The 27,725-nt window shown below is 53.2% G+C and overlaps 2 protein-coding genes across 39 annotated transcripts in view; one reads left to right on the top strand and one right to left on the bottom strand.

Annotated features, from left to right (window-relative positions):
* Positions 1 to 147: 147 nt before the first annotated feature.
* C19H19orf44 (chromosome 19 C19orf44 homolog) lies at positions 148 to 23,960 on the top strand. 37 transcript variants are annotated; one of them, XR_012428527.1, is made up of 9 exons: positions 148 to 240; positions 1,685 to 2,444; positions 4,387 to 4,702; positions 8,407 to 8,480; positions 12,138 to 12,627; positions 15,735 to 15,830; positions 17,213 to 17,679; positions 19,731 to 19,841; positions 22,693 to 23,960. XR_012428527.1 is itself a non-coding variant. In XM_074026301.1 (9 exons), the coding sequence occupies exons 6-8, from the start codon at positions 15,743 to 15,745 to the stop codon at positions 19,800 to 19,802; spliced, it is 327 nt and encodes a 108-aa protein (XP_073882402.1). In that variant the 5' UTR covers positions 148 to 240; positions 1,685 to 2,444; positions 4,387 to 4,702; positions 8,407 to 8,480; positions 12,138 to 12,627; positions 15,731 to 15,742; the 3' UTR covers positions 19,803 to 19,841; positions 22,693 to 23,960. The 37 variants fall into 37 exon arrangements, 22 of the variants coding, with proteins under 22 accessions (XP_073882402.1, XP_073882389.1, XP_073882403.1 ...); XR_012428531.1 differs by having other exon boundaries at positions 148 to 219; positions 15,731 to 15,997; XR_012428523.1 differs by having other exon boundaries at positions 148 to 219; positions 15,731 to 15,830.
* CHERP (calcium homeostasis endoplasmic reticulum protein) overlaps positions 20,527 to 27,725 on the bottom strand; it is a 25,430-nt gene continuing 18,231 nt past the window's right edge. For both annotated transcript variants that reach the window (XM_005588331.4, XM_015440610.3), the window contains exons 11-17: positions 25,309 to 25,547; positions 24,111 to 24,244; positions 23,417 to 23,503; positions 22,966 to 23,109; positions 22,748 to 22,864; positions 22,216 to 22,310; positions 20,527 to 21,990 (exon numbers count right to left, since the gene is read on the bottom strand). In XM_005588331.4, the coding sequence (XP_005588388.3) occupies positions 21,797 to 21,990; positions 22,216 to 22,310; positions 22,748 to 22,864; positions 22,966 to 23,109; positions 23,417 to 23,503; positions 24,111 to 24,244; positions 25,309 to 25,547 (1,010 nt within the window). In that variant the 3' untranslated portion in view covers positions 20,527 to 21,796. The remainder of the gene's footprint in view (positions 21,991 to 22,215; positions 22,311 to 22,747; positions 22,865 to 22,965; positions 23,110 to 23,416; positions 23,504 to 24,110; positions 24,245 to 25,308; positions 25,548 to 27,725) is intronic.

Below are 27,725 nucleotides of genomic sequence, written 5' to 3' on the forward strand. Positions count from 1 at the left end.
GGTCCCATTGGTAGCTGCGACGCTGGGCACGTCGGGTCCGCCAGGGAACTACCGCTCCCATGATGCCTCGCGATTGTGATTCGGGACGCCATTGGTCTGCGGGACGCGGTGCTTGCCGGGAGATGTAGTCTCTTCTGCTCTGGCTCTGTTGCTGAGGGCAACCGGTCCCTCAGGCCTGAATGTGGCGGCTGCCTCTGCGAATGGACGGCGTGGGAGGAGGTCGGCAGCGCTGGTGGGGAGGTGACCTGGCTGGGCGTCCGGGCTCGCGAGGGGGATACGGGGAAATGGGGCCTTCTCCGTGGCTGAGCTGGTTGGGCAGCTGCAGGATGGTCCCGCGCCTCAGTCTCCCTGCCTGGAGTCTATTGGAGCGTGGTCCTGGGCGGGTCGCTTCATAGCTGGGGAGAAGAGCAGGATGGTCTGAGGGGCGCCAGGGTTTTCAAATTTTGGTTTGTTGGTTTTTAACGACTTTGTTGAGCCTTTATTTACATACCATAGTGTTCGCCACTTTTAAGCTGACGACTCCGTTATTTTTAGTAAATCTACAAAGCTGTGAAGTCGTCGCCATCATCCAGTTCATCCAGCTTTAGAACTTCGCGTCAGGCGGGGTGTGGTGGCTCACGCCTGGAATCCCAGCACTTTGGGAGGCAGAGGCGGGAGGATCACTTGAGGCCAGGAGATCCAGACCAGCCTGGGCAACATGGCGACACCCCATCTCTCAAAAAGATAAAAATAAAAAATTAGCCAGGTGTAGTGGCTCGCGTCTACAGTCCTAGCTACTCGGGATGTTGAGGCGGGAGCAGGATTGCTTGTGTCTGGAAGGTCAAAGCTGCTGTGAGCTGTGATCATGCCACTGCACTCTGGCTAATTTTTTGTATTTTTAGTAGAGATGGGGTTTCACCATGTTTGCTACATTGATCTTGAGCTCCTGACCTCACGTGATCTGCCAGCCTTGGCCTCCCAAAGTGCTGGGATTATAGGCGTGAGCCACAGCACCCGCCTGATCTGCTTTCTGAGTTTATTGGTTTGCATTTTCTTGACAGTTCTTATAGATGAAATGATAGGGTGTGTGGAGTTTAGTGTCTGGCTCCTTTTTTTAAATTTTTTTTTGAGACAGAGTCGCGCTCTGTCACCCAGGCTGGAGTGCAATGGCGTGATCTCAGCTCACTGCAAACTCCTCCTCCCACGTTCAAGCAATTCTCCTGCCTCAGCGTCCTGAGTAGCTGGGATTACAGGCGCACGCCACCATGCCCCGCTAATTTTTGTATTTTTAGTAGAGACGGGGTTTCACCATGTGGGTCAGGCTGGTCTCGAACTCCTGACATCGTGATGCACCTGCCTCGGTCTCCCAAAGTGCTGGGATTACAGGCGTGAGCCACCGGGCCCGGCTTGGCTACTTTCCCTTCATATGATGTATTTGAGATTCCTGCATGCTATTATATTAGTATTTGTTTTTTAAATTGCTGAACAGTATTCCACTGTATGGATGGACCATAGTTTGTAATCCATTCACTAATTAATGGATAGTTACATTGTTTCAGCATGTTAGCCAGGATGGTCTCAATCTCCTGACCTCATGATCCACCCGCCTGGGCCTCCCAAAGTGCTGGGATTATAGGCGTGAGCCACAGCGCCCGGCCCAAACAGCAGGTACTCTTATGCAAAATTGTCTCCCCTTCCCCCACAGAATGGCTTCTGCAAGGAAAGCCAGCTGTCCCATACGCGATGTTTTTGGTGACTTCAGTGACACTTCCTTAGAAGATTCAACAATGGAAGAAATCAGAAACTTCCAGATCAGTAGAAATCTTACCAAAATAGCACCTGGTCATAGCAGATTTCTAAAAAGAAACCAAACTCTAGGTGAGAAACACTTACTCCTAAAAGAGAACCCTGTACTGGGGAGTGGACCCAGCCTTGCCTCAAGTAGACCGCCCACCACTGACTCCAGGATCCAAGCCAATGCCGCACTCAGGAAGCTGGCCCAGCTGGAAACCCGGATCATGAATCGGAAGCTGCAGAGGAATTTGTCTGACACAGAATCTGACTCAATGACCACCAATGCCAGTCTTCCAAAGAGAGCAGACAGAATCCTCTCCGGGGGTGCAATCGAACTTGCGTCCCAGAACACAGACAAAACTTCCCAGAATCAAGCCCGTGAACTTCCTGTCACCGAAAATAATGCACAGAACCCAAAGGTTAGTAGGTTTCTAAAGAAGAAACAACCATCTGTTGAAAACATATCCCCTGAAGCACCTGTTGGGAAAGAGAGGACTTTGCAAACCCCCAAACAGAAAGAACCTGCTAGAACATTTGATTCTCCAGACAGTGACGAAGAAGAAATGAAAGTATTGCTAGGAAGCTTGATGGACTCTTCTAGAGAAAAAAAGACGAGTCAAGGCTTCAGCAGTGTTAACGTCAGTGAGGAAGAAGAAAGAAAACTATTTTCGGTAAGTTTTTTTTTTTTGGTAAATTTATTTTTATTTATTTAATTTAATTTAAATTTTTTTTTTTTTTTTTTTTTGAGACGGAGTTTTGCTCTTGTTGCCCAGGCTGGAGTGCAATGGCGCAACCTCTGCTCACCACAACCTCCGCCTCCCGGATTCAAGCGATTCTCCTGCCTCAGCCTCCCAAGTAGCTGGAATTATAGGCATGCGCCACCACGCCCTGCTAATTTTGTATGCTTAGTAGGGATGTGGGTTCTTCATGTTGGTCAGGCTGGTGTCGAACTTCTGACCTCAGGTGATCTGCCCGCCTTGGCCTCCCAAAGTGCTGGGATTACAGGCATGAGCTACTATGCCCAGCCGGTGACTGGCTAATTTTATATATATATATATATATTTTTTTTTTTTTGAGACCAAGTTTCACTCTTGTTACCCAGGCTAGAGTGCAGTGGCGTGATCTTGGCTCACCGCAACCTCCACCTCCTGGGTTCAAGCAATTCTCCTGCCTCAGCCTTCCTGAGTTTGGGATTACAGGAATGTACCACCATGCCCAGCTAATTTTGTATTTTTAGTAGAGATGGGGTTTATCTGTGTTGGTCAGGCTGGTCTCCAACTCCTGACCTCAGATGATCCACCCGCCTTGGCCTCCTAAAGTGCTGGGATTACAGGCGTGAGGCACCATACCCAGCTTTTTTTTTTTTTGAGACAGGTTCTTGCTCTGTCACGCAGGCTGGAGGGTGCAGTGGTGCAATCTCAGCTCACTGCAACCTCTGCCTCCCAGGCTCTAGTGATCCTCCCACCTCTGCCTTTCAAGTAGCTGCGATGCTTTGTCACCAGGCTGGAGTGCAGTGGCCCGATCTCGGCTCACTGCAACTTCTGCCTCCCTGGTTCAAGCAATTCTTCTGCCTCAGCCTCCCGAGTAGCTGGGATTACAGGTGCACGCCACCACACCCGGCTAATTTTTGTATTTTTAGTAGAGATGAGGTTTCACCATGTTGGCCACGATGGTCTCGATCTCTTGACATCGTGATCTGCCCTCCTCAGCCTCCCAAACTGCGGGGATTACAGGCGTGAGCCACCACGCCCAGCCTTGCGGAATATTTTCTACTCCCAACATTATCTTACCTAAATATTGTACCGTGACTTTCAGAAATGAAGAGAGAAAGGGGATGCAGTAAGAGAAAAATGTGATACCTGCGGTGTTGGTCTCATGCTCCCCGCTAATTGCACTGTCTGTCGAACCATAAGAATTTAGGTATCGGCCAGATATGGTGGCTCACACCTGTAATCCCAGGGCTTTGGGAAGCTTAGGTGGGTAGATGCTTCAGCTGTGGTCAAGGCCAGTCTGGGCAACATGGCAAAACCTATTCCTACAGAAAAAAAAAAAAAAAAAAAAAAAAAAAATTGCCAGGTGTGGTGGTCCATGCTTGTAGTCCTAGCTGCTTGGAAGGCTGAGGTGAGAGGATCGCTTGAGCCCAGGATGTGGAGGCTGCAGTGAGCTATGATTGAGCCACTGCCCTCCAGCCTGGGCAACAGAGTGAGACCCTGTCTGAAAAAACAAACAAACAAACAAACAAACCAACCCCACAAAAACCTTAGTTGTCGTAAGTTTGTTAATTTCAAGTGTTTTTTTTTTTTTTTTTGAGACGGAGTCTCGCTCTGTCGCCCAGGCTGGAGTGCAGTGGCCGGATCTCAGCTCACTGCAAGCTCTGCCTCCCGAGTTTACGCCATTCTCCGGCCTCAGCCTCCCGAGTAGCTGGGACTACAGGCGCCCGCCACCGCGCCCGGCTAGTTTTTTGTATTTCTTAGTAGAGACGGGGTTTCACCGTGTTACCCAGGATGGTCTCGATCTCCTGACCTCGTGATCCGCCCGTCTTGGCCTCCCAAAGTGCTGGGATTACAGGCTTGAGCCACCGCGCCCGGCCTAATTTCAAGTGTTTTATATCAGGTCCCATCTCAGCCGAGAGCATTTACTGTGCCCAGTGTGGAACTCTCCAGCGCAAAGCCGTCTCAGACATCACACCTGCCAACCTCCCTGGCAGCAGAGAGAACCGTTCACAGCGCTCACTCAAGAGCAGACTCCCCACAGAGTCACGTGTCCGGTGACACCACCTCGCACACGCCGTCAGTTTCCATCACAGGCGCCTTTTCAAAATCAGCGTCTTTAAGAATGGGGCACGTCAAGCTTGCGTCCTCCCCTGGAAGGAGTGAGGCGGAGCCTGGGGATGAGCCGGTCTCAGAAGGTGCTGATAACAGCCTCGACGGTAATCCCGGTCCTGGTGCAAAGCCAGTACCTTGGGCAGGAAGGGTGGGGCCACCTTTAGAGCCCCCGATGCAGTGGTCACAGGGCATTGCTACAGGCAGGGTATTTGGAGTCACATCACACACTCAGCTTTCCAACTTTCTTGTCTGGTTGAGGGGCCAAGTCAGATTTTTGTGCTATCTTTATTTATTTATTTATTTATTTAATTCTCAGACAGGGTCTTGCTCTGTTGCTCAGGCTGGAATGCAGTGGGCATGATCATGGGTCACTACAGCCTCTACCTCCCAGGCTCAAGCAATCCGCCTGCCTCAGCCTCCTGACCAGCTAGGACCACCGGCGTGTGCCACCACACTGGGCTAATTTTTGTATTCTGTGGAGACCAGGTTTCACTGTGTTGTCCAGGCTGATCTTGAACTCCTGGCCTCAGGTGATCTGCCTGCCTTGGCCTCCCAAAATGCTGTGATTACAAGTGTGAACCACCACACCTGGCTTACCAGCTCATCTCTGGAGTCAATTTAAACCTGTTGGAAGCTGTTGGAGGCTAGGCCTGGTGGCTCATGCCTGCAATCCCAGTGCTTTGGAAAGCTTAGGCAGGAGGAGTTTGAGACCAGCCTGGGCAACATGGTGAAACCCTGTCTTTACAAAAAATACAAAAATTAACTGGGTGTGGTTGTGCACACCTGTAGTCCCAGCTACGCGGGAGGCTGTGGCAGGAGGATCGTTTGAGCCGGAGAATTGGAGCCTGCCTGGGAATTGGAGGCTGCGGTGAGCTGTGAACACACGACTGTGCTCCAGCCTGGGTGACAGAGCAAGACTCCATCTCTAAAAAAAAACTTTTTTAAACCCAAAAACCTGTTGGAACACCAGAATCTCCACAGAGAACCCCATACTCCTGGGTGCCGGCACACGCTTGGTTCAGACACTGGCCTCCACCCTAAGGTTCTGCAGTGCCTTTCACTTGCTGTACTACATATATATATATAATTTAGGACTCTTTTTTTCAGAACTCACAGTCTATTAACTTGCTGTAAATGACAACATAGGATGCTTTGGGGCCATGTCTCAGGTCTGCCCCTGCTCCACAGTCTTCCCCCGTTTCCCCCCAGCTGGCTGGGTGCCCTGCCACCTCCCACCCCTTACACCACATGCATACTTCTCAGCAACTTCCAACAGTGCACTCTGATCAGCTGCTAATCTGTCTGGACCAGGGGCTAGTAGGCCTATTTTCTGTCTTTTTTTTTTTTTTTGAGATAGGGTCTCGTTCCGTCACCCAGGCTGGAGTGCAGTGGCGCGATCTTGGCTCACTGTAATCTCCGCCTCCCAGGTTCAAGCGATGCTCCTGCCTCAGCCTCCCGAGTAGCTGGGACTACAGGTGCGCACCACCACGCCTGGCTAATTCTTTGTATTTTTAGTAGAGACGGGGTTTCACCATGTTGGTCAGGCTGGTCTTGAAATCCTGACCTCGTGATCTGCCTGCCTTGGCCTCTCAAAGTGCTGGGATTATAGGTGTGAGCCGCGGCGCCTGGCCCTGTCTTCTGTTTTGTTTTTTTTTTTTGACAGAGTTTTGCTCTTGTTGCCCAGGCTGGAGTGCAATGGCATATCTTGGCTCCCTGCAACCTCCGCCTCCTGGATTCAAGCAATTCTCCTGCCTCAGCCTCCTGAGTAGCTGGGATTACAGGCGCCTGCCACTGCACCCGGCTAATTTTTCTATTTTTAGTAGAGATGGGATTTCAACACGTTGGCCAGGTTGGTCTTCAACTCCTGACCTCAGGTGATCCGCCCGCCTTGGCCTCCCAAAGTGCTGGGATTACAGGCGTGAGCCACTGCGCCCAGACTGTCTTCTGTCTTTATAAAGCTTTCTCAGAAGGCAGCCACGCTCCTTCCTTTACACATTGTCTATGGCTGCTTTCACACTGTGATAGTGGAGCTGAGTAGTCACAACAGATAGTCTATCCCCAAAAGCTGGAAATTTCCCAGCTAGCCTTTTATTTTGTATCATTGTTATTATTATTATTTATTATGATTGTTATTTTTGAGATGGAGCCTTGCTCTGTCACCCAGACTAGAGTGCAGTGGCGTGATCTTCGCTCACTGCAACCTCCAACTCCAGGTTCAAGCGATTCTCCTGCCTCAGCCTCCTGAGTGGCTTGGACTACAGGTGCGCACCACCAAACTTGTCTAATTTTTGTATTTTTTTTTGAGACGGAGTCTCGCTCTGCCGCCCAGGCTGGAGTGCAGTGGCTAGATCTCAGCTCACTGCAAGCTCTGCCTCCCAGGTTCACGCTATTCTCCTGCCTCAGCCTACCGAGTAGCTGAGATTACAGGCGCCGCCACCTCACCCGGCTAGTTTTTTGTAGTTTTTAGTAGAGACGGGGTTTCACCGTGTTAGCCAGGATGGTCTCTATCTCCTGACCTCGTGATCCACCCGTCTCGGCCTCCCAAAGTGCTGGGATTACAGGCTTGAGCCACCACGCCCGGCCAATTTTTGTATTTTTAATAGAGACCAGGTTTCACCATGTCGGCCAGGCTGGTGTTGAACTCTTGGCCTCAGTTGATCCGCCTATCTCTGCCTCCCAAAGTGTGGGATTACAGGCGTGAGCCACCATGCCCGATGATGGGGATGATGATGATGATGATGATGATGATGATTTTTTGAGACAGAGTCTTGCTCTGTCGCCTAGGCTGGAGTGCAGTGGTGTGATCTCGGCTCACTGCAAGCTCCGCCCCCCCGGGTTCACACCATTCTCCTGCCTCAGCCTCCCGAGTAGCTGGGACTACAGGCACCCGCCACCACGCCCAGCTAATTTTTTTGTATTTTTAGTAGAGACGGGGTTTCACCGTGTTAGCCAGGATGGTCTTGATCCCCTGACCTCGTGATCCACCCGCCTCGGCCTCCCAAAGTGCTGGGAGTACAGGTGTGAGGCAACGCGCCGGGCGGATTATTATTATTTTTTAGAGACAGGGTCTCTCTGTGCTCCAGGCTGGAGTGCGGTGGTGTGATCATTGTTCACTGCAGCTTTGAACTCCTGGTCTCAAGAGATTTTCTGACCTCAGCCTCCTGAGTAGCTGGGGCTACAGGTGCATGTCACCATGCCAGGGTAATGTTTTAATTTTTTTGTAGAGATGGGGTCTCACTATGTTGCCCAGGCTGGTCTCAAACTCTTGGGCTCAAGCGATCATTGTGCTTCAGCCTCCCAAAATGCTGTGATTATAGGTGTGAACCACTGCCCTGCCTTGTCCTATGGAGAAAAGGTGTGTGGACCCTTGGGCTGGTTTTTTGAGGACAGGGACTGCATGTCTTCATATCTTTCTAAACATTTGTGGGATATTAGGCCAGCCGCGCTCACACCTGTAATCCCAGCACTTTGGGAGGCCGAGGCAGGCAAATCACTTGAGGCCAGGAATTTGAGACCAGCCTGGCCAATTGGTGAAATCCTGTCTGTACTAAATATAGAAAAATTAGCTGGGCAAGGTGTCAGGCACCTGTAATCCCAGCCACCCAGGAGGCTGAGGTGAGAGAATCACTTGAACTTGGGAGATGGAGGTTGTGGTGAGCCAAGATCGTGCCACTGCACTCCAGCCTGGGTGACAGAGTGAGACTCTATCTCAAAAAAAAAAAAAAGAAAGAAATTTGTAAGATTTAAAAATAATTATGGAGTAAATAAAGAAGTAAATTCAAATGCTATACTAATTCTTTAATTACAGAGTTTAGAATAAATATTTTATCGCTTGGCGATCTGTCTCCAGCTGTCAGTGAGAACTCCGATTTGGAACAGGAAGTAAGTACAACAAAGTCATTTTTCATTGTCGATTGTTTTTGGCTTTAAAATTTTTTAAAAAAAATTTTTAAAAATTTAAAAATTGGGGAAGGGTTCACTTTGTTGCCCAGGCTGTCCTCAAACTGGGCTCAAGCAATCCTCCCTACTCGGCCTCCCAAAGTGCTGGGATTACAGGTGTGAGCGACCATGCCTGGCCCAATGTCGATTCTTATGTGGAAAAGCAAGTCATGTTTCATTTAGGCCTATGGTTTCCAACTCTGCCCCCCAGGGGACATTGGCAATGTCTGGTGACGTTTTGGCTGTCATGACTGGGGGTGGGTGACAGGTGCAACTGGTATTGTGAGTGGGTGGAGGCCAGGAACCCTGCTCCATATTCTCCATATTATGGAATGCACTGGGTGGCCTCCAACTGCAAAGAATGCTGTGGCCCCTGATGTCAAGAGTGCAGTAGGTGAGCGACCCTGATTTAGGTGCTAACAGGATGAAGCCACCTTGGTTAGCCGGTGATTAAAGCACATCCCACCTAAGCCGCCCGTGACAACATCTGCGCGGAGGCAGCACTTCACCCGCTGTATCCAGTCACACTCCCTGTTGTGATTTTTGTGCTGGTGGCCACCGGCACTATCAGATACATGTGTTGTGATGCATAGTGATGACATTTTAATTTAAAAATTTTTATTATTATTATTATTATTTTTTATTTTAAACTTTTTTTTTTTTTTTGAGAAAGTCTCACTCTTATCCCCCAGGTTTGAGTGCAATGGCTCGATCTCAGCTCACTGCAACCTCCGCCTCCCAGGTTCAAATGATTCTCCTGCTTCTGCCTCCCAAGTAGCTGGGATTAAGTCGCCTGCCACCATGCCTGGCTAATTTTTGTATATTTTAATAGAGCCGGAGTTTCACCATGTTGGCCAGGCTGGTTTCGAACTCCTGACCGCGAGTGATCTGCCCACCTTGGCCTCCCAAAGTGCTGGGATTACAGGTGGGAGCCACTGCACCTGGCCTGTTATTATTATTATTATTACTATTTTTTGAGACCAGAGTCTCGCTCTGTCGCCCAGGCTGGAGTGCAGTGGCGCAATCTCAACTGACCGCAAGCTCCGCCTCCCGGGTTCACACCATTCTCCTGCCTCAGCCTCCTGAGTAGCTGGGACTACAGGCGCCCGCCACCATGCCTGGATAATTTTTTAACTATTTTTAGTAGAGACGGGGTTTCACCGTGTCAGGATGGTCTCGATCTCCTGACCTCATGATCCGCCTGCCTCGGTCTCCCAGAGTGCTGGGATTACAGGCTTGAGCCACCACCCCCGGCCTTATTATTATTTTTTTGAGATGGAGTCTCGCTCTGTTGCCCAGGCTGGGACTACAGTGGCACAGTCTCAGCTCACTGCAACCTCCACCTCCTGGGTTCAAGCAATTTTCATGCCTCAGCCTCCTGAGTAGCTGAGATTACAGGCACCCGTCACCATACCCCACTAATTTTTGTATTTTTAGTGGAGATGGTTTCACCATGTTGGCCAGGCTGGTCTCAAACTCCTGACCTCAGGTGATTCACCCACCTCAGCTTCCCAAAGTGCTGAGATTACAGGCATGTGCCACCCTGCCTAGCCCAATTTATTTATTTTTGAGACAGGTCTCACTCTGTCATTCAGACTGGAATGCAGTTGGGGGATCATGGCTCACTTCATCCTCAATGTCCTAGGCTCAAGCAGTCCTCCTACCCAGCCTTCTGAGTAGCTGAGACTACAGGCATGCACCCATGCCTGGCTAATTTTTTATTTTTTGTAGAGATAGAGACCGGCTAGGTTGTCCAGGCTGGTCTTGAACTCCTAGCTTCAAGCATTCCTCCTGCCTCAGCCTTTCAAAGTGCTGAGATTGCAAGTGTAAGCCATTGCCCCCAGGCATGATGAAACTTAATTTTTAAATTATTTTTTTCTTTTCTTTTTTTTTTTTTGAGATGGTGTCTCGCTTTGTCGCCCAGGCTGGAATACAGTGGCGCGATCTCACTGCAAGCTCCGCCTCCCGGGTTCACGCCATTCTCCTGCCTCAGCCTCCCGTGTAGCTTGGACTGCAGGCGCCTGCCACCGCGCCCGGCTGATTTTTTGTATTTTTAGTAGAGACGGGGTTTCACTGTGTTAGCCAGGATGGTCTCGATCTCCTGACCTCGTGATCTGCCCGCCTCGGCCTCCCAAAGTGCTGGGATTACAGGCATGAGCCACCGCGCCCAGCCTAATTATTTTTATTTATTTATTTATTTATTTTTTTTGAGACGGAGTCTCGCTCTGTCACCCAGGCTGGAGTGCAGTGGCCGGATCTCAGCTCACTGCAAACTCCGCCTCCTGGGGTTACGCCATTCTCCTGCCTCAGCCTCCTGAGTAGCTGGGACTACAGGTGCCCGCCACTGCGCCCGGCTAGTTTTTTGTATTTTTTAGTAGAGATGGGGTTTCACCGTGTTAGCCAGGATGGTCTCGATCTTCTGACCTCATGATCCGCCCGTCTCGGCCTCCCAAAGTGCTGGGATTACAGGCTTGAGCCACCGCACCCGGCCTATTTTTTTTCTTATAGAGATAGAGTCTTGCTATGTTGCACAGGCAGGTCTTGAACTCCTGAGCTCAAAGGATCCTACTGCCTCAGCCACCTAACATTTCATCGGTCTATGATGAAATGTTTTTTTTTTTTGAGCTGGAGTTTCACTCTTGTTGCCCAGGCTGGAGTGCAATGGCGTGATCTCGGCTCACCACAACCTCTGCCTCCTGGGTTCAAGTGATTCTTCTGCCTCAGCCTCCCGAGTAGCTGGGATTACAGACATGTGCCACCACGCCTGGCTCATTTTGTATTTTTGGTAGAGATGGGGTTTCTCCATGTTGGTCAGGCTGGTTTCAAACTCCCGACCTCAGGTGATCTGCCCGCCTTGGCCTCCCAAAGTGCTGGGATTACAGGCATGAGCCACTGTGCCTGGCCGAAACTTAATTTTTTAATTTTTATTTTTTTTTCTTATAGAGATAGGGTCTTCCTATGTTGCCCAGGCAGGTCTTGAACTCCTGAGCTCAAAGGATCCTACCGCCTCAGCCACCTAAAGTCCTTAAGTCCATGATGAAATGTTAAATGCCATCCATGTGCCACCTAAGCATGCGTCACCCCATCAGGCTTCCCAGCCCCATAGGCATCCCGTGCTGAAGACGCCACAGTTCTGTTTAGAATACTCCATGCCCACACCTGATGAGGAGCTGGTATGTCCCCCTTGCCTGCGGGAGTGCCGGAGGTCCCCAGCTCCTAGGAGTACGGTGTTCCTAGCATGTTGATCTTTCCAAAACACTTCTAGCTGGGCGCAGTGGCTCACACCTGTAATCCCAGCATTTTGGGAGGCTGAGGCGGGCAGATCACAAGGTCAGGAGATCGAGACCATCCTGGCTAACATGGTGAAACCCCGTCTCTACTAAAAATACAAAAAACTAGCCGGGCGTGGTGGTAGGCACCTGTAGTCCCAGCTACTGGAGAGGCTGAGGCAGGAGAATGGCATGAATTCAGGAGGCGGAGCTTGCAGTGAGCCGAGATCGCGCCACTGCACTCCAGCCTGGGGGACACAGTGAGACTCCGTCTCAAAAAAAAAAAAAAAAAAACTCGCTTCCCAGCCACTTCTGCCATTCCTCATTTTAGGAGGAAAGTGCTCAGAGAGAGAAAACGGCTGGCAAAATCTTCAGAGCCGAGGTGTCTGCTGGGCCGGATGCCCCCAGGCAGGCCCAGGCGAGGAGCTGGGCATCACAGGGAAAGGCCGCCTCTGCAGAGGGGGATGAGAGCGAGGTCTCGGAGCATCTCAGTGCCAGCTCGGCCTCTGCCATCCAGCAGGACAGCATTTCCAGCATGCAGCCACCATCTGAAGCCCCCATGGTGAACACAGTCAGCTCAGCTTATTCTGAGGATTTTGAAAACTCTCCAAGTCTGACGGCATCTGAGCCAATGGCCCGTTCCAAGGAGTCTCTTGACAGAACACTGGACGCTCTGTCTGAATCCTCTTCAAGTGCGAAGACAGACTTTCCACAAACAGCCGAGGCTAGGAAAAAGTCGGGCAGGCACGTGACAAGGGTGCTTGTGAAGGACACAGCTGTGCAGACCCCGGACCCCACCTTCACCTACGAGTGGACCAAAGGTAAGCACTGGGGCCCGCGGGGGCCGGGGCAGCCCGGACAGGAGCTCAGCGTGTGGTTTACAGCATCCTGGGAGACACGTGGGAGAGCTCAGGTTCCCGAGATCTGGACTCTTGTTATTAATCACCTGGAGGGGTTGGCCAGGCAAGGTGGCTCACACCTGGAATCCCAGCACTTTGGGAGGCCGAGGCAGGAGGATCACCTGAGGTCAGGAGTTCAAGATCAGTCTGGCCAACATGGGGAAACCCCATCTCTACTAAAAATACAAAAATGAGCTGGCTGTCGTGGTGTGTTCCTGTCATCCCAGCTACTCAGGAAGCTGAGGCATGAGAAGAACCCGGGAGGCAGAGGTTGCACTGAGCTGAGATGATGCCACTGCACTCCAGCCTGGGTGATAGAATGAGACTCTGTCTCAAAAAAAAAAAAAAAAAAATCACCCAGGGACCTTGGCTCACCATTTCCTCTTCCACGGATGAGGGGCTGCTGCCCTGGTGTGTCCCGATGTCTTCCTAGCCCTGAAGCGTTCAGAAGGATCAGAACCAAGGACTAGGGTAGCAGCTCCCACAGGATGATTCTGTCATGGGGGGCCTCCAGCAGGGTCTGGAGACATTATTGGTTGTGACAACTCGGGGTGGGGAATGCTATTGGCATCTGCTGGGCGGAGGCCAGGGGTGCTATTCCACACCCTGCAGTGCACAGGATGCCTTTGTCCTGGAGAATGAACACCCTGGGTGACTTTCCAGACATGTCTCTCTCTCACTCTGTTTTTAGAGATGGGGTCTTGCTGTGTTGCCCAGGCTGGAGTGCTGTGACCTAGTCACAGCTCATTGCAGCCTCAACCTCCCCAGGCTCAGGTGATCCTCCTACCTCAGCCTCCCGAGTAGTTAGGATGACAAGCATGCACCCCCATGCCTGCCTAATTTTTGTATTTTTTTGTAGAGACAGGATCTTGCCATATTGCCCAGGCTGGTCTCAAACTCCTGGGCTCAAGCAATCTGTCAGCCTCAGCCTCCCAAAGTGTTGGGATAACAGGCATGAGCCACTGTGCCCGGCCCTGTATCTTTTTTTTTTTTTTTGAGATGGAGTCTTGCTCTCTTGCCCAGGCTGGAATGCAGTGGTGCAATCTCGGCTCACTGCAACCTCCGCCTCCCGGGTTCAAGCGATTCTCCTGCCTCAGCCTCCTGAATAGCTGGGATTACAGGTATGCGCCACCGTGCCCGGCTAATTTTTATAGTTTTAGTAGAGATGGGGTTTCACCGTGCTGGCCAGGCTCGTCTTGAGTTCCTGACCTCGTGATCTGCCTGCCTCAGCCTCTCAAAGTGCTGGGATTACAGGTGTGAGCCACCACACTCAGCCCCCTGTATCATTTTAAAATGTTTTTTGTAGAGACAGGGTCTCCCTATGTTCCCCAGTCTGGTCTTGAACTCCTGGGGTCAAGCGATCCTTCCACCTGCCCATGTTGACCCCGCAAAGTGCTGAGGCTACAGGCGTGAGCCACCATGCCTGGCCTTCAGGCATTTCTTTCATTCCCGGCTTCAGTCTCGGCTCTTGCTGGTAGAAAGGCCCCATTCTTTTAAACATTCCCGTGATGTGATGTGATGTGATGTGATGTGATGTGATGTGATGTGATGTGATGTGATGTGATGTGATGTGATGTGATGTGATGTTACGTTACGTTACGTTACGTTATGAGATGGGGTCTTGCTCTGTTGCCCAGGCTGGAGCGCAGTGGTGCACACGTGGCCCACAGCCTCCTCCCCCTCCCGGGTTTCAGCAGTTCTCCCACCTCAGCCTCCCCAGTAGCTGGGACTAGAGGTGCCTGGCTAATAAACATTCCCTTTCAATCTCTCTTTTCTCATCCATATGGCTCTTGACAAAGTAGACTGGATGTGAAAAATGATGTAATTCCCAGCCTGGCCAATGTGGTGAAACCCCGTCTCTTCTAAAAATACAAAAATTAACCGGGTGTGGCAGCGCACATCTGTAGTCCCAACTACTCGGGGGGCCGAGGCACAAGAATCGCTTGAAACCAGGAGGTGGAGGTTGCAGTGAGCCAAGATCGTGCCATTACACTCCAGCCTGGGCGACAGAGTAAGACTGTCTCAAAAAAAAAAAAAAAAAAAGAAAAGAAAAGCGACGTAATTCTCACTGGATCTATTTGTTTTGATTTGGGGGTTTCACCGAACATCAGCCTGACCGACCCCTCCCCCGAGGAGAGGGGTGACTGGTGTCTGTTTCTCAGGAAGGAAAGTCAGTCACATTGACTGAGTAAAATCACCTGGAGGTGTTAAATGGTATTTTCAACCTGGGATCTGGGCTCAGAATTGTTTGTGTCTGTCTGCGTTTCTGTCCGTATTTTTGGCAATTTAGGGCTGCTTTCCTGAAACACTGGCGAGGCTGTTCTCCTAGACTAGGCCTGACAGGGAAAGGAGAGAGAAAAAACAGCAGCCATAAGCATGCTGGCCTCAGAGCCCAGGGGACACACAAAATCCCAAGGTCAACAGTGACCCTTAGAAGAAAGGCTGGGAAAGCACATTTTCCACTGCTCTCGACTCCAGCCACCATGAGCTGGAGCCACCACTGCACCCAGCTGGGATGACTGTGCCTTGAGCCAAGAAAACCTAACAGAAAAATGGAGGCAGCCGTGGGAAATATTTGAAAGGGGAAGAGGGTAAAAAAAGCAAAGAAGGGCTGGGCATGGTGGCTCACGCCTGTGATCCCAGCACTTTTGGAGGCTGAGGCAGGAGGATTGCTTGAGCCCAGGAGTTCAAGACCAGCCTGGGCAACATAAGGAGACCCTGTCTCTACAAAAAATTTAAAAATTAGCCAGGCGTGGTGGCGCAGCTGTAGTCCCAGCTACTTGGGAGACAGATGGGAGGATTACATGAGCCCAGGAGGCTGCAGTGAGCTGTGATCATGCCGCTGTACTTCAGACTGGGCAATAGAGCAAGACCCTGTCTCAAACCAAAAAAAAAATGCAAGGGTGGCGATCACCTTCAGAAAGAGGAAAAAACAAGCTCACGTAGTTTATTCCAGGGTCGTATCTGTGGACCTGAAAGTCATTTCTCTGTGTCCTGTCTGCTTACCCCTCTCTTTGTCCCCGAGATAGTGGCCGGTATGGCAGCCATGGGGCCTGCCCTGGGAGGTGCCTACGTGGACCCGACACCCATCGCCAATCATGTTATCAGCGCGGATGCAATAGAAGGTAACAGCCCGGCTTGGGGGATCCTTCCTGTCACATTTTACAGGACTCATTTCACCTGCAGGTTCACACCCACTCTGGAGGGGTGGCACCCCTTGCATACTGGCTTCCAGGGCTCCATTGGACAGGGATTACCGCAGCCATGGGCACCTGCCATGGGGAGAGAAAAGGTGTGGATGCCCTTGAACCTTCTGTCTCTTGCAGAGGGACACCAATGTCCCATAAAACAAGAGGGTGAACAGTGATGCTTGTGTGCCCTGCACCCCAACAAGGCCACTTTTTTTGTTCGTTTTGAGACAGAGTTTTGCTCTGTTGCCCAGGCTGGAGTGCAGTGGTGTGATCTCCACTCACTGTGACCTCCACCTCCTGGGTTCAAGTGATTCTCCTGCCTCAGCCTCCCGAGTAGCTGGGATTACAGGCATGCGCCACCACGCCTGGCTGGTTTTTGTATTTTTAGTAGAGACAGGGTTTCTCCATGTTGGCCAGGCTGGTCTCGAACTCCTGACCTCAAATGATCTGCCCACCTCAGTCTCCCAAAGTTCTGGGATTACAGCCATGAGCCACCCCACCTGGCACAAGGCCACTTTTGTGTGTTCCCCTTGGTGGCATTACATCAATAAGCCATAGTTTATTTCCCGTGAAGACATTTATTGGACTGATACTGAGTTGCACAGCCTGGGTAGACATGCCCCTTGCCTCCTGGGTTGAGTCTGTGTGGCCCTCAGAAGGGCTCCAGTCCAGCCTGAGGCATGAGGAAGGAGCCCCAACAACCAACTTAGAGAATTTAGTCTCTGCCGAGTCCAGTGGAGCCACCAAAGGCTTATGATACACGTAGGAGTCCATCTGGTACCTACTATTTTTTTCCCTTTTCAATTTTAATTTTTTTTTTTTTTTGAGGCGGAGTCTTGATCTGTCAACCCAGGCTGGAGTGCGGTGGCCGGATCTCAGCTCACTGCAAGCTCCGCCTCCCGGGTTCACGCCCTTCTCCTGCCTCAGCCTCCCGAGTAGCTGGGACTATAGGCGCCTGCCACCTCGCCCGGCTAGTTTTTTGTATTTTTTAGTAGAGACGGGGTTTCACCGTGTTAGTCAGGATGGTCTCGATCTCCTGACGTCGTGATCCGCCCGTCTCGGCCTCTCAAAGTGCTGGGATTACAGGCTTGAGCCACCGCGCCCGGCCTTTTTTTCCCTTTTCAATTTTAATTTTTTTTTTTTTTTTTGAGGCGGAGTCTTGATCTGTCAACCCAGGCTGGAGTGCAGTGGTGTGATCTTGGCTCACTGCAACCTCAGTCTTCTCGATTCAAGCAATTCTCCTGCCTCAGCCTCCCAAGTAGCTGGGACTACAGGTGCCTGCCACCACGCCTGGCTAATTTTTTTTGTATTTTTAGCAGAGACCGGGTTTCACTATGTTGTCCAGGCTGGTCTCAAACTCCTGAGCTGGTGATCCGCCTGCCTCGGCCTTCCGAAGTGCTGGGATTACAGGCGTGAGCCACCGTTGCTTAAACCCAGGAGTTGGAGGCTGCAGTGCGCTGTGATGGCACCATTGACTCCAGCCTGGGTGGCAGAGCAAGACCCTGTCTCCAGAAAAAAACAAATAGATTTCAGAAGGTAGCCTGACACCTGAGCGGGGGGGCTGCAGAATTTGTGGGGCCCTGGTGAAGCCACCGAGTGACGCGGAGCTGGGGTAGCCCTGACCGCCTACAGCCCGGCCACGCTGGCGCTCCATGATGTGCTGAAGCAGCAGCTGAGCCTGACGCAGCAGTTCATCCAGGCCAGCCGGCACCTGCACGCCTCCCTCCTGCGCTCCCTGGACGCCGACTCCTTCCAATACCACACCCTGGAGGAAGCCAAAGAGGTGAGTGCAGCTTCCCACAGGCAGGGGCAGGGCGGTAGGGGAGCGGCAGCTCTCAGATGCCGGCCGAGGGGATGTGGGCAGGGAACTGGGCTCCAGCGCTCAGCCCAGGGCTGCAGGGATGCAGTGGGGCCATCGCCTTCTGTCCCTGTGGAGGGGCCTCATTTCTTTCTTTTTTTTTTTTTTTTTGAGACGGAGTCTCGCTCTGTCGCCCAGGTTGGAGTGCAGTGGCCGGATCTCTGCTCACTGCAAGCTCCGCCTCCCAGGCGTGAGCCACCGCGCCTGTGTAACGCCATTTCTATAAAGAAATTTGCGGCCAGGTATGGTGGCTTGCGCCTGTAATCCTAGCACTTTTTGGGAGGCTGAGGCGGGTGGATCATCTTAGATCAGGAGTTCGAGACCAGCCTAACATGGTGAAACCCCGTCTCTACTGAAAATACAAAAAACTAGCCGGGCGAGGTGGCGGGCGCCTGTAGTCCCAGCTACTCGGGAGGCTGAGGCAGGAGAATGGCGTGAACCCGGGAGGCGGAGCTTGCAGTGAGCCGAGATCACGCCACTGTACTCCAGCCTGGGCGACACAGCAAGACACCATCTCAAAAAAAAAAAAAGAAAAAGAAAAAGGCGTTATACTATACACAGTCCTTTATGGTGATCTATTTATAAAGTTTATGAATTTTTTTTGTTTGAGACTGAGTTTCGCTCGTTGCCCAGGCTGGAGTGCAATGGTACGATCTTGCTTCACCACAACCTCCCCCTCCTGGGTTCAAGTGAATCACCCTCCCGAGTAGCTGTGATTACAGGTGTGCATCACCATGCCCAGCTAATTTTTCATATTTTTAGTAGAGACAGGGTTTCTTCATGATGGTCAGACTGGTCTTGAACTCCACACCTCAGGTGATCCACCCGCCTCAGCCTCCCAAAGTGCTGGGATTATAGGCGTGAGCCACTGCCCCCTGCTTTAAACATTTTATATACAAATTTTTCAATGTTTATTTCTAACAAGTGATGTTCAAGGCCAGGCATGGTGGCTCACTCCTGTAATCCCAGCACTTTGGGAAGCTGAGGCAGGGTGGGTCGCTTGAACCCAGGAGTTCGTGACCAGCCTGGGCAACATAGCAAGACTCCATCTCTACAAAAAATACAAAAACACTAGCCGAGCATAGTGGTGTGTGCCTGCAGTCTCAGCTCTTTGGGAGGCTGAGGTGGGAGGATCACTTGAGCTGGGGAGGTTGAGGCTGTAGTGAGCAACATAGCAAGACTCTGTCTCAAATAACCAATCATAATGCGATGATAATACACAAACCAAATTTACCAAGTATCAAGGAATGTCCAGTGTTGAGATTTCTGCTTGTCTCATTTAAAGTTGTGTGTTTTGTTCTAATTTTGTAATCCAGATCCAAAGTCCATACTACCTGATGTGTCCTTTGAGCCTCTTAAGTCTAGAGCAGCGACCAGTTCTCAGCATTGAGTGGTTGGGGATCCTCAGGAAGCCCCATGAAAGCGATGCTGGGCCTGCAAGCAGGCTGGGCGTTTCTCCCATGTGCCTCGGGGACGCCGTTTTGGAACTGCGCCCTCGGGGTCCCCTGCACGCCAGGCCTCTCGTTTCCCTGTGGTTTATCTGCTGAAGAGGGCAGGCTGTGAGTCCCATGGGTCTCTACAGTCTCAGCTTTGCTCATTGCACCCCTCTGGGGGCTTTGAACTATGCCTCTGTTGGGCGTCCATCAGCCAATCCGATGCAGGCAGAAGCCAGCTGACTGTGCCACCTGGCTGCAGCCCACCATAGCTCCCAGCTGCCTGCTCCAGGCGCTTCTCCCTGATCTCAGCCACTCCAAGGGCACCCACAGGCACCCCTCCCTTTCTGTCAGGGCTCCCCACTCGCAGGGCTGACCTGGGTGTCCCCCTACCCTCAGTGTTCCCGCAGCCCCGTGTGCCAACCTGTCACACACATCCTGTGGTTTTACGGACAGGTGCCGGCTCCACTCCCTCCTCCAGCACCCTGTCTCAGAGTGCTGAGGTGACGATGGTGACGGTGTGGTCTGTCCTCTGCCTGACAGTACATAAGGCGCCACAGACCTGCCCCGCTGACCATGGAGGACGCGCTGGAGGAGGTGAACAAGGAGCTGTGAGCACCAGCAGGTGGAGCTTGATGTGACATCTAACAAAAGGTACTCTGTCCTGTGTACTCAGGGTGCACACACACAAACACAGAGCTCATCAGTGTCCAAGTGTGACGTTCCGTGGTGGGGTAGGCAGTGCCGGGATGAGGGACACACACACAATCAGCATCCAGGTGTGACATTCCGTGGTGGGGCAGGCGGTGCCGGGATGAGGGACACACACACACACACACACACACAATCAGCATCCAGGTGTGACATTCCGTGGTGGGGCAGGCAGTGCCGGGATGAGGGACACACACACATCAGCATCCAGGTGTGACGTTCCGTGGTGGGGCAGGCAGTGCTGGGGGTGAGGGCCCCAGACTCCTCTGAGCCAAATCCCAGCTCAGTGACAGCTCTCCCGGCAGCATGCCCAGCTCCATGACACCACAGGCCAGGGGAAATAGTTTCAGTGGAGCTGTCCCTACTCACAGCAGGACAGGGGCCACCAGCCTCTGCAGAGCAGCTCCACCCAGGCAGGTCCTGGCACCCCAGCGAGCCAGAGGAAGGTGGGGTGGACGGCAGAAGCCCTGCTCGAGGATATCGGCATGGGACCAGGTCAGCACGCTGGGGACATCACGTGAGCCCCTGGGCGAAGCCTGTGACCCCAGGATGCACAGCTCAAACCAGGACATGCGTCTCCTCAGTCAGCCCGAGCACACCTCTGACTTACACACGTGTGGGAGAAAGGTCTTTAAAAAAAGGCTTTATTTGAAGGCAAAACAATGAAATCCACAAGAAATTACTAACAGCACGTGTTTACGTCTTATCCTGAATCATACATTTTAACAATTCACAGCTACAGGAAATCTAGAACAAAATCAAATATTCATCACGTTGGGTTGAAAAGTTGGAGGATTTCGCATCTTATTGAAAATTTTTCAAAAATGTTTTTGTACAAATGAATGGCATTGCGCCAGGCTGCCCACGAACACCACGTGTGGCCGATTCCCAGCAGTTGCCCACCAGCTTCCACAGGGGCAGCTCCCTCCTGGCCTCCCCTCCCTTCACGGGTGTGAAATGAAATGACGGAGCGGGAGGTGCTGGCTGGGGTCGGGCTCCACGCTCTGGATGGGATGGGGCCACAGCACACGCCAGCCGGTGCAGGATTCTTCCAAGTGCGAAACTCAAGCAGGGGATGCGACGGGCACGGACTCCAAGGGAGCGCTCGACCTGAAGTGTCTTAGGCTGGTTTCCTGTTGAATCTTCTGTTTCCCAGATAACAGCAAATGGCTACATTCCAGAAAAAAAATATCAACTTAAACAACTAAAATAACTGAACTAAGGGCCAGTACGCCTTCGAAGAATTGGGTTTCAGAATCTCACTGGGCCCCCTCTCAGGTCAATATTCTTTCTAAAACTAAACCAAGGGGAGTAAAAATGAAAACCCTGCTTCACTTTGCAAGTCAAGTCAAAAACGTTGTGTTTCTGTTTTTCAATCTGCGGGCAGTCATGGCACTGGGCCTCAGCTTTGTCCCTACACAGCCGCGGGGAAACCGGGTCAGGGTTGGTGGGCGCTGGGAGCTGGAGGACGGAGCTGGGGCGCCGGCTCTGGCCCAGCCCAGGCCGACCCCTCCCGCACATGCTCCTCCTGGAGCCTAAGAGGAGGCTTCAATCTGACGTAGGGCAGATGCACATCCATCCCTTCATGGGTGAAGAATTCTTACTCGGGGCGGAGGGTCTTGTGTTTCTTGCTTCACTGTACAAGGAAATGAGCCTGGGGCCCTGGTGGCTGTAGCGCCTCCTGGTGTGGTCTGTGGGTGGCGCCCGTGCCCTCCACGCCATGGAGCATGGTGTTCCCATTGGGCATGCGCTGGTCTTCCTTCTCTTCCTGTGGCTCTCCACAAGTGGAGACGGTGTGAGAACTGAACTGTCACCGTGATCTTCCACTGCCAGTCAGCCAGGAAGGTCCCACGGCCGGCACTGCTGGCCACCGGCGCGGCGCTTCCCGGCATGGGCGCCTACTTACACTCGTCCCTGGCCTTCATGCGGGCAATGAAGGAGTAGCTCTTGTTCCTGCGGTAGTTCTCGTAGGGGTCGTCCAGGGCCACGCCCACGCCTTTATACTGGTCCCACTTATCCCGGACGTCCCCGCCCTTGATGGGGTCCTGGATCCCTTGCTCCTTCGCGCCGAGGCCGCCAGAGCCACTCCAGCCTGGAAACAGAGACGCACAGTCACAACCACGACAGGATGGAGGCAGATGGGGGTGCACATGGGGGACTGAATGTCCAGACACGCAGTGTAGACATGGGAAATGGGTAGAGAACTGGCCTGACTCCATCCATCCCCACATGCACTGAGGGAGAGAAAGCGCTGGCGACTCCCAGGTCCAGCACGCTTGAGGACCCTTCCCGTGCCCTCCCCATTCCCCCGCCTTACCCATCTTCACCAGCATCTGATGGCCTTTGTTCTCTTCTCCGAGTCTTGAGTCAGGGATGGGAGGTGCCGAATTAGAACCCAGACCAGCAGAGGAACTAAAATCGAGACAGGTTATTCTTTTAAGAAGTAACTGAGACATTTATTGGAATGACAGCGATGAGGGCCTCACAGCTGCAGCTTGCGTGCATGCTCACTGTCGCCAGGTGACACTGTATGCAGATTTTGCGTCTCTACCCGTTCATCCTGTCTCAGCTAGACAAGGGGGCTCCAGACGCTGGCCCCCACCCCACGCTCAGCATTGAGAGCAGGGCACCTCGAACCCCGATGGTGGTTAGAAAGCAGACCCCAGCTACCGCCTCAGGCTTTGCCAAGTGACTACTGTGGTGAGGGTGAGGGTGCCACTGTCCCTGGGCTAATGCTGGCGGCCTCCTAACTCCTAACATAGTCTCCTAACCACCAGTGTTTCCACATTCACAGCAAAGCACTGCAGCATCCCAGCGTTACCAGCGCGGCAGTTAAGACAGGATCTTACGGCGGGGTGGGGCTCCTGGACCGTGACCGGCGTCTTCTTCCTGGGGAGTACGACTTGGACCGGGACCGTGACTGGGACCGGGAGCGGCTTCTGGAGGAGCGTGACCTGCTCCGACTTCTGCAGGGAAGGGTGCCCAACGGTCAGCAGCAGCCAGGCGTCGTGGGGAGGCCACAGGAAGAGGCCTCGGGCACTGCCCTCCTGCAGCAGCCTCTGCCTACCTGGATCTGGAGCGGGAGTAGGAGCGGGAGCAGGAGCGAGACCTTGACCTTGAGTACGAGCCTGAAGACTTGGAGGATCTTGAGTTGGAGCGGGAGGAAGAACGCCCTCGACTCTTGGATCTGCTCCGAGACCTCGAGGGTCCACTGTGGGGAGAGGCCTGATGATCGCGTGCCCCTGTGGCAGCCCACCCTGGCCCTCAGGTTCCCGGACGACCCCAGATGCAGGGTGTGGCTGTGGATGTGGCGCCATGGCCACACAGTGGTATCAAGTTCCTAAACAGTGTGGCCGAGCCTGCTGCTGTGCGAATTCAGGCCGTGTGGAAAACACCGCCCCACAGGCACAGGCTGTGTGAGGGTGGACGTGCTGAGCGTGTCTGGAGTCTACTCTAAACCCTCCCATCGCACGTGGTGGGCTCTGGCCGCCCGGCCACTACAGACGTCTGCGCTTTACCTGTTCCTCTTCTCCTGGCCTTTCCTCCGCCGGGCCCGCATTTTTGCTCGGAAGAACTCATAGAGGCCGTTCTGCTCCCAGCCTTCACTGTAAGACACGGCATTCCCTGTGTGACCACGTGACGCCCACCCACAAGGAACTCGTGGAAAAGTCATCAGGAGTTAATCCACAGAACCTTGGAGAGTACATGGCCCTGTGGCTGTGGGCTCTGAGCATGGGTGCAGCAGACCTTGGCTCAGGGTTCCCACGGGGCTGTCTTCCTGCAGCCCAGTGGCTCCTCTGGTGCCCATGCCCTTGCCACCCTGCTGTTCCACTGAGGTGGTGGGGACTGATGGTCTGTGGAACTGGGGAACAGGAACACTGACTCATGGGTAGACAGGCCTGCAGCCCGGCACGGGAAGAAGGGGTGACCACTGGGAAGGGTGGGCTGAGGGCCCTGTGGCAGCCGGCTGCTTGAGACGTGCCGCCATACCACACCTTCCCTAAGTTCTTCTGATGTGTCTCCATTAAAATGCCCTCCACTGAGGGCCACGTGTGTGCTGTGCCTGTGACACACACACTTGTCACTCGGGCAGGGGGGCAGTTTCTCCTGAGGGACAGCCACATTTTCTAGCCTGGGCAGAAGGTGTGGCTGTTGGGAGCTGGGAGAGGGGATAGAGGCCTCCTGCCCGCCCCACCGACCTGGGCCCCTTACCTGTTCCTGGGTCTGTCGTGGGATGGGGGGCTGTAGAAGGCCTCCACCGCAGCCAGCAGCCTCTCGCTGGGCGGCATGGGGGGTGGAAGGCGGATGTCTTTAGGGTCCAAAGGCTTGTACTCGTGATCTTCCAGCTAGAGCAGAGAACCCGGCTGTCACCATGCCTGGGCAGAGCCCTCTCAGGCCCACCCAGGGTCTGCAGGGAGTGGGGTCAGGGCAGGGCCCAGGTTCAGTGTCAAGGGTGCCCTGGGCACCAGAGCTCCTCATCCTTCCCTCTTGGGGAACCCACACCAACCATGGTGGGTCACAGCTGCTCTGAGGCTGATGACAATCACAGGGTTTTCTCTTCAGAAAATCACCCACAGGGGACATGGTCTCCAAACTCAGGTGACAGGAATACTCGCTGGTTTATTCACAGGCATGCGGCGGGCCCCTCACGTCACCCTTTGCTCACAATGCCTACCCTGGGCCCCTCCCTCAGAACAGCCTCAGCCCCAGCCCTGGAGCCCACTGGCCTGTCTCCTTCTGCTCCGTCTCTGTCCTCCCGTTGAGGCCCTGCCCTGCCTAGCTCGCCTGGGCCCCCCCGCCCGCAGCTCTCCCTGCTGCTCATGGCTCCATGAAGTCCGCCTGGACTTCAGATGGACGGGTCTGAGGGAGGATGGGAAGTGGCAGTGGCTAGCACGCCCTTGGAGCCCCAGAGCCCCAGCCCTGGCCCTTTCTTGCCTCACCTCCTCTTGCCCTATGCTCCGGCCACCCCACACTGGTACCAGCTGCTGCCAGCCCTGCCTGGCTCCTCCAGGACCACCCCCTCCCTGTGTGCTTGGCAGGCACAGCTCACAGGTGGCTCCTTCTAAGACATTCCCTTCATCAGCAGCCCTGGGACAAGGTGCTTCTGAGGGCCTAGACCGAGAAGGATGAAGGAAGGAGTCCAGCCTCAGAGCCCAGCCGGCCCGGCAAGGCTGAAGCTCCCCGCAGCGGGAGGGATACGAGGGGCAGGGCAGACATGGCGTCGCTCATGGCCACACCATGCAACTCCACTTCAGACGCCTCCCACTGATGGATCAGGGTCCCTAGGGGGTGGGAGATGAGGAAGGGGCGCCCCAGGAGGCACCCAATCCTGTGTGTTCACTTTTCACCAGGAGAAATGGGGGCCAGCGTGGTGAGCATGCTCAGCTTGGAGCCCACCGCGGGGCGTTACCTTCACGAGGGGGGCCATCAGCCCGGCAGGGAGATCGAAATAGGGCACGTTGGGGACCAGGCTGGGGTCATCGTGGTTGATGTGGGGCGGGCCCTGTCGCCGCATGTGTGGGGGCTGCCCGTTGAAGCCGTGGGGGGGAGGGCCGAAGTCGGGGTGCTGGGGTCCAGCCCAGGGCGGGTGCTCGTTGATACCAGGATGAGGCATGCGATGGCCAGGGTGGTGGTGAGGGGGGCCCATTTCTGCAAAACAGAGACTTGTCTCAGGTCCACAGGCCAGTCAGGATGTCCTAGGTGACAAGTGCTGGAGGGGAGGGCCTCAGTGAGGGGCCAGGAGGCCAGCCCTCCCGGGAGCCTGCCCAGCACCTTCTCTCACTGCTCTAGACCAGGCAGCCAGGCAGGGAGGAGCCAGGCTCTGAGGGGCCTGTCCCGCACCCATAGGCACAGCCGAGAGAGCTTGAGGCTGAGGGAAGAGAACCACAAAACCCCCAAACTGCAACGTGAGGGCTAAGTTGTGACCCTCCGAATCCATACGCCGAAGTCCCAGCCCCCATAGCTTAGCTCAGGACGGAACTGTATTTGGAGACAGGGCCTTTAAAGACACAAATGAGTTAAAATGAAGCCATGGTGGCCCTAATCCAATGTGACGGGTGCCCTTATAAAGAGAGATTAGGACACAAACATGTAGAGAGAAGACGGTCACCTATGAGCCAAGGAGACAGGCCTCCAAGACACTAACCCGAATCTGCCACACCTTCACCTCAGACCTCCAGCCCCGAGATCCTTAAGACAAATACATTCCAGCTGTTTAAGCCATCCAGGCTGTGGGACTTTATCATGTCAGCCCAAGCCAAAAAGTAAAAGCAATAAATGTGCCTAGCGGTCTCCAAACTGCATTTATAATCAGGAATGTCTTTAAACATACAATGCTGGGCACGGTGGCTCACGCCTGTAATCCCAGCACTTTGGGAGGCCAAGGCGGGTGGATCACTTGAGGCCCAGAGTTTGAGACCAGCCTGGCCAACATGGCGAAACCCCGTCTACTAAAAATACAAATATTAGCTGGGCATAGTCGCTGGTGCCTGTAATCCCAGCTACTGAGGAGGCTGAGGTGGGAGAATCACTTGAACCTGAAAGGAGGCTGCAGTGAGCCAAGACTGTGCCACTGCACTCCAGCCTGGGTGACAGAGTGAGACTCAGTCTCAAAAAAACAAACAACAACAACAAAAGGCCAAGTGTGGTGGCTCACACTTGTAACCCCAGCACCTTGGGAGGCTGAGGTGGGAGGATCACCTGAGGTCAGGAGTTCGAGACCAGCCAGGCCAACATGGTGAAACCCTGTCTCTACTAAAGGTACAAAAAATTAGCCAGGTGTGGTGGTGGGTGCCTGTAATCCCAGCTACTCGGGAGGCTGAGGCAGGAGAATCACTTGAACCTGGGAGGCAGAGGTTGCAATGAGCTGAGATTCCACCACTGCACTCCAGCATGGGCAACAGGGTGACGCTCTGTCTCAAAGAAAAAGAAAAAGGAAAAAAAAAAAAAAAAAGGAAGCACTAAAAGATTAGAAATAAATTGAATGAGCCGGGCGCGGTGGCTCAAGCCTGTAATCCCAGCACTTTGGGAGGCCGAGACGGGCGGATCACGAGGTCAGGAGATCGAGACCATCCTGGCTAACACGGTGAAACCCCGTCTCTACTAAAAATACAAAACATTAGCCGGGCGAGGTGGCAGGCGCCTGTAGTTCCAGCTACTCGGGAGGCTGAGGCAGGAGAATGGCGTGAACCCGGGAGGCGGAGCTTGCAGTGAGCTGAGATCCGGCCATTGCACTCCAGCCTGGGCGGCAGAGCCAGACTCTGTCTCAAAAAAAAAAAAAAAAAAAAAAAAAAAAAGAAATAAATTGAATGAAAAAGATACTGGGCATGGTGCCTCACATCTGTGGACCCAGCCACTCCAGAGGCTGAGGTGGGATGACTGAGAGTAGCCTGGCCAACATAGCAAGACCCCATCTCTATTTAAACTAAAAGATAAAAAATTTTTTAAGGCCGGGCGCGGTGGCTCAAGCCTGTAATCCCAGCACTTTGGGAGGCCGAGACGGGCGGATCACGAGGTCAGGAGATCGAGACCATCCTGGCTAACACGGTGAAACCCCGTCTCCACTAAAAAAAAAAACTAGCCGGGCGAGGTGGCGGGCGCCTGTAGTCCCAGCTGCTCGGGAGGCTGAGGCAGGAGAATGGCGTGAACCCGGGAGGCGGAGCTTGCAGTGAGCGGAGATCGCGCCACTGCACTCCAGCCTGGGCGATAGAGCGAGACTCCGTCTAAAAAAAAAAAAAAAAAAAAAAAAAAAAAAAAATTCTTTAAAAAGAAAACTTTTTTTTTTTTTTTGAGACAGGGTCTGTTGCCCAGGGTGGAGTACAGTGGTGC

Source organism: Macaca fascicularis, chromosome 19 (assembly GCF_037993035.2).
Source record: "Macaca fascicularis isolate 582-1 chromosome 19, T2T-MFA8v1.1".
Taxonomy (NCBI): Eukaryota; Metazoa; Chordata; class Mammalia; order Primates; family Cercopithecidae; genus Macaca; species Macaca fascicularis.

Bases quoted from the DNA above. Each gene is read 5' to 3' on its own strand.
- C19H19orf44 (XM_015440612.4), top strand. From the start codon at position 1,686: ATGGCTTCTGCAAGGAAAGCCAGCTGTCCCATACGCGATGTTTTTGGT. The intron at 2,445-4,386 runs GTAAGTTTTTTT...GTTTTATATCAG, and splicing joins AAGAAAGAAAACTATTTTCG to GTCCCATCTCAGCCGAGAGC. The intron at 4,703-8,406 runs GTAATCCCGGTC...CTTTAATTACAG, and splicing joins TGCTGATAACAGCCTCGACG to AGTTTAGAATAAATATTTTA.